At 42.1% G+C, this 4,970-nt stretch overlaps 1 protein-coding gene across 7 annotated transcripts in view; it reads left to right on the top strand.

The window, feature by feature from the left end:
- Ncoa6 (nuclear receptor coactivator 6) overlaps positions 1-4,970 on the top strand; it is a 75,252-nt gene that overhangs the window by 12,222 nt on the left and 58,060 nt on the right. For all 7 annotated transcript variants that reach the window (XR_001174834.1, XR_001174835.1, XM_013010950.1 and 4 more), the window contains one exon: positions 2,940-3,095. Coding sequence is in view for 5 of the 7 variants with exons in the window: in XM_013010950.1 (XP_012866404.1) it covers positions 2,940-3,095 (156 nt within the window). In the remaining 2 variants the exon portion in view is untranslated. The remainder of the gene's footprint in view (positions 1-2,939; positions 3,096-4,970) is intronic.

Raw genomic sequence — 4,970 nt, 5'->3', positions numbered from 1 at the left:
TGATCCATTCATCTACTGAGGGGCATCTGGGTTGGTTCCATATCTTAGCTATGGTAAATAATGCTGCAATAAACATAGTTGTGCTGGTAGCTTTAGCGTGGTCTTGTTTGTAAGCATTTGGGTAAATGCCCAAAAGTGGGATTGCTGGGTCATAGCGGAGTTCTATGTGAAGTCTTTTGAGGAACCTCCTTTCCCTGTGTTCTTTAGCTCAAGGCAACCACTTCGGTTTTCTAGCAGTTTATTGGAGATAAGAATTTCACAGAAGGGCTGGGATGTAGCTCAGTGGCAAAGTGCTTGCCTAGCAAGCGCAACGTCCTGGGTTCGATCCCCAGTACCAAAAAAGAAAAGACAAAAAAAATACAGTTAAAAAAAAAAAACCAAACAAAAAAAGAATTTCACAGAGTTTGGAGTTTCTGCCCAGGGTTGGCTTTAAACTGTGATCTACTCAGCCTCCTGAATAGCTAGGAGTACAGGCGTGAGCCACCGGCTCCCAGCTTCATTTAATTTTTGTTATGCTATTAGGTAGAATACTTTTTTTCATATGGATGGTTTTCCCAGTAATAGATTAGCTTTTGTGTCTTTCAAAAGAATATCATGAGGGCTGGGAAGGTGGCTCAGTGGTAGAGTGCTTGCCTTGCATGCCTGAGGCCCTGAGTTCAATTCCTCAGCACCACATAAACAGAAAAAGCCAGAAGTGGCGCTGTGGCTCAAGCGGTAGAGCTCTCACCTTGAGCTGAAGAGCTGAGGGACAGCGCCTAGGCCCAGAGTTCAGGTCCACGACTGGCAAAAAAAAAAAGAATGTCATGAAGCTTGCATTGACTTTGTAGAATTGCTGTGATTCTAAAATATTCTTTTCAATCCTGTGATAGTTATTTTCCAAATTTATATTGTTTCTTGCCCTTCAGTTTAGTGTGTTTTAGTGGAAACTTTGTTCATGTTAGTGTTAGGGATTGAACACAGGGCCTCATGCTTGCTAGGAAAGTACTCTATCACTGAGCTACACCTCTTAGCCTTAGAGTAGGAAAAGATTTTGTTTTATTTTTTATTTTTTTGTCAGTTGTGGGGCTTGAACTCTGGGCCTGGACGCTGTCCCTGAGCTCTTCAGCTCAAGGCAGCGCTCTACCACTTGTGCTACAGCGCCACTTCTGGTTTTCTAGTGTTTATTGGAGATAGGAGTCTCACGGTCTTTCCTGCCCAGGATGGCTTTGAGCCGCAATCCTCAGATCTCAGCCTCCTGAGTAGCTAGGATTATAGGCATGAGCCACTGGTACCCGGCAGGAAAGGATTTTAAGCAGCAACAACATAGAGAGTCAACTTAAAATTAAACCCTCCTTAAATTTAAGCATTATAGAACATTGGAAGAAGTGTTTGTCTTGTTTCTATGAATATCTTGCACAGAGATGCTAAGTGAATATTTAAATAGGGGAATTTAAAAATATTTATTTTGGAGAGAGAAAATAGCAAAACATTTTACACAAGGTTAAGAGAAAGCCAGGTGCTGGTGGCTTATTCCTACCTACTTAGGAGACTGAGATGTGAGGATCAAGGTTCAAAGCCAGCCCAGGCAGCAAAGTCTATGAAACTCTTATCTCCATTTAACCATCAGAAAACTGAACCAGAAGTGTCACTGTGGCTCAAAGGGATCAAGTGCTAGCCTTCAGCAAAAGGACTCAGGGAAAGCACCCAGGCTGCAAGTTCAAGCACCATGACCAAAAATTTTTTTAAAAAGACTAAACCTTTTTAGTGCCCTTTTTTGTTTGTTTATTTGTTTTGTGTTCCAGTCTTGGTACTTAAACTTAGGGCCTAGGCACTGTCCCAGAGCCATAGCTCCACTTCAGAGTTTTTTTGTGTGTGGCTAATTTGAAATAAGAGTTTCATGGACTTTACTGCCCTGTCTGGCTTTGAACCATGATCCTCAGAACTCAGCCTTCTGGGTAGGTTGGATTACAGTTGGCAATCCACATCCAGTATTTTTTTCTTTGTTGGTTGTGGGGTTTGAACTCAGGGTTTGGGTGCTGTCCCTGAGACTCTTCGTGATCAAGGCTAGCACTTGAGCCATAGTGCCACTTCTGGTTTTTGAGTGGTTAATTGGAGAGAAGAGTCTCCCAGGGACTTTTCTGCCTGGGCTGGCTTCCTTCAAACTGTGATCCTCAGATATCAGCATCCTCCCCAGTCTTCTTTTCTTTTCTTTTCTTTTTTTTTGGAGGGGGGGTTTGTGGGGCCTGAACTCTGGGCCTCGGCGCTGTCCCTCAGCCTTTCAGCTCAAGGCTAGCACCTACCACTTGAGCCACAGCGCCACTTCTGGCTTTTTTTTTTTCTGCTTATGTGGTACTGAGGAATCGAACCCAGGGCCTTATGCATGCAAAGCAAGCACTCTACCACTGAGCCACCTTCCCAGCCCTAGAATTTCATTTGAAATTTGTGGCTAACATGTTCTCAGCTTCTTAATTTGTATACATTTAACTGAGTCCAAAAGTAAATCTGATTTTGTTCATTTAAACTTAACATCTGTTCTTCACACCTTTTCACTCCTATTTTTTTCAGTGCCCTGTGTGTCATGTACTTTGCTAAGTTTTTTAATTTTTTATGTATTATCTTATGTACTCACAAGATTAGTTTGGTTTTGACTGGGTTTTTGAGACATAATCTTTACTATGTAGCTCAGCCTTTAACTCAATATCCTTCTGACATGGGCTAGGAATGTGGCTTAATGGTAGAGTGCTTGCCTAGGCTTAGAGAAGAGAACTGAGTTACTCATGGTCATCTGTATACTTATATGGCAATTCAGGGATTAGATTTGAAGTCTATCTTAATGCCAAAGCCTAAATTCAGTCCAAACTGGTGTTGATTTTTTTCTCTTACTCTTTCATTTGTATTTTAGTTGTGCACATTCTGGTCAGTGCAAAATTTCTAATATTACTCTTTCCTTTATGACCAAGAATCCAGCAAGCTAAAGGTACAGAAGGTTGAGCCTTGGAACAGTGTGCGTGTAACATTCAACATCCCCCGGGAAGCAGCGGAGCGATTACGGATCCTGGCTCAGAGCAACAACCAGCAGCTGCGGGATCTAGGGATTCTCTCCGTTCAGATTGAAGGTCTTTTAACTTTACTTGTGCCTTTGTGGACCAAAATGTAACAACAGTGGAATATAGCATGGTTTCCAATGCTGTTTTATCTATTTCTTTTTTGTTGTTGTTGGTCGTGGAGCTTGAACTCGGCCTGAGCGCTGTCCCTCAACTCTTCAGCTCAAGCCTAGTACTCTACCACTTGAGCTACACTGCCACTTCTGGTTTTCTGGTGGCTTATTGGAGATAAGAGTTTCAGGGCCTTTCCTGCCCGGGCTAGCTTTGAACTGAGATCCTCAGATCTCAGCCTGAGTAGCTAGGATTACAGGTGTGAGCCACCAGCACCCAGCTGTTTTTATCTATTTCTTTACTCTTTTATTTTTTTTTTGGTCACAGGAATTGAACTCAGAGCCTAGGTGCTGTTCCTGAGCTCTTTAGCTCAAGGCTAGCACTCTACCACTTGAGCCACAGCACCACTTCCGGTTTTCTGGTGGTTAATTGGAGATAAGAATCTCATAGACTTTCCTGCCTAGGCTTAGAGCCGAAATCCTCAGATCTTATTCTCAGTAGCTAGGATTATAAGTGTGAGCCACAAGTGCCTAGCTATTCCTTTATTCTGAAGTTTCAGAATGCCAAGTAGTTTGTGTAACCTGTGCTTCACCTGTACTATCTTGGGATAAAGAGGGATTCCGGGTGTCTGTGGCTCATATCTGTAATCCTAGCTCCCTAAGAGAGAGAGAGAGGATTGTAATTATAATTGGGTCCTGATGTTCTTCAGCTTTCATAGCTTCAGAGTCCATCCAGTCCTTTGCCTAATTTTGGTGATTATTCTCAGATTTTGAATTTATTGGTAACCCAGCCAGGAACTAATTTGTCTTTTATAGAATGTCTGACTTTAATAGCTTCCCATTATTGAATAGGCTTTAATAGTTTATCTATCAAATTGAAAGAGCCTGAACAACTATTTTGTAAAAGTATTCACTTTCTTATATTTTCACTAGAATGACTTTTCAACTGCTCTTTTTTTTTTTGGTCTGTCATTGGGCTTGAACTCCGGGCCTGGGCTCTATCCCTGAGTTCAGCTCAAGGCAAGTGCTCTATCACTTGAGCCACAGTGCCACTTCTGGCTTTTTCTGTTTATGTGGTACTGAGGAATTGAACTCAGGGCTTCGTGCATACTAGGCAAACACTTTACCACTAAGCCACATTCCCAGCCCAAGGTGTTGGTTTTTTTTATTTACTTTTTGTACTGGTACTGGGACTTGAAGTCAGGGCCTTGGCACTGTCCTTTAGCTTTTCACTCAAGTCATACTACCACTTAAGCCACATCTCCATTTGTTGATTAATTGGAGGTAAGAGTCTCACAGACTTTTCTGCCTGGGCTTATTTCAAATTGAGATCCTCAAATCTCAGCCTCCTGAGTAGCTAGGATTACAGACATGAACTACTTGTGCCTGGCTCTAATTTTTCTATTTTTTTTCTTTTCTTGCTTTTGATGTCATACTTGATAACCCCCTTGCCAAATCCAGTGATAGGAAATTTTGCCATATATTTTCTTCTAAGAGTTTTAATAAAAGGCTTTTTTCATTTATGTATTTATTTTTGTCAGTGGTGGGGCCTGAACTCTGAGCCTGGGCACTGTCCCTCAGCTCTTCAGCTCAGGGCTAGCACTCTAACACTTGAGCCACAGCGCCACTTCTGGCTTTTTCTGTTTATGTTGTGCTGAGGAATTGAACCCGGGGCCTCATACATGCAAGGCAAGCACTCTACCACTGAGCCACCTTCCTAGCCCTAATTTTTTTTTTGGGGGGGGGGGTTGTGGAGCTTGAACTCTGGGCCTGGGCACTTTCCCTGTGTTCTTTTTTTTTTTTTAATTTTATTTTATTTTATTTGTGAACATACTGT

Source organism: Dipodomys ordii, unplaced genomic scaffold (genome assembly GCF_000151885.1).
Source record: "Dipodomys ordii isolate 6190 unplaced genomic scaffold, Dord_2.0 Scaffold13, whole genome shotgun sequence".
Classification (NCBI taxonomy): domain Eukaryota; kingdom Metazoa; phylum Chordata; class Mammalia; order Rodentia; family Heteromyidae; genus Dipodomys; species Dipodomys ordii.
The sequence above is the reverse complement of the archived record's forward strand: the minus strand, read 5'-3'. Positions and strand labels throughout refer to the sequence as shown.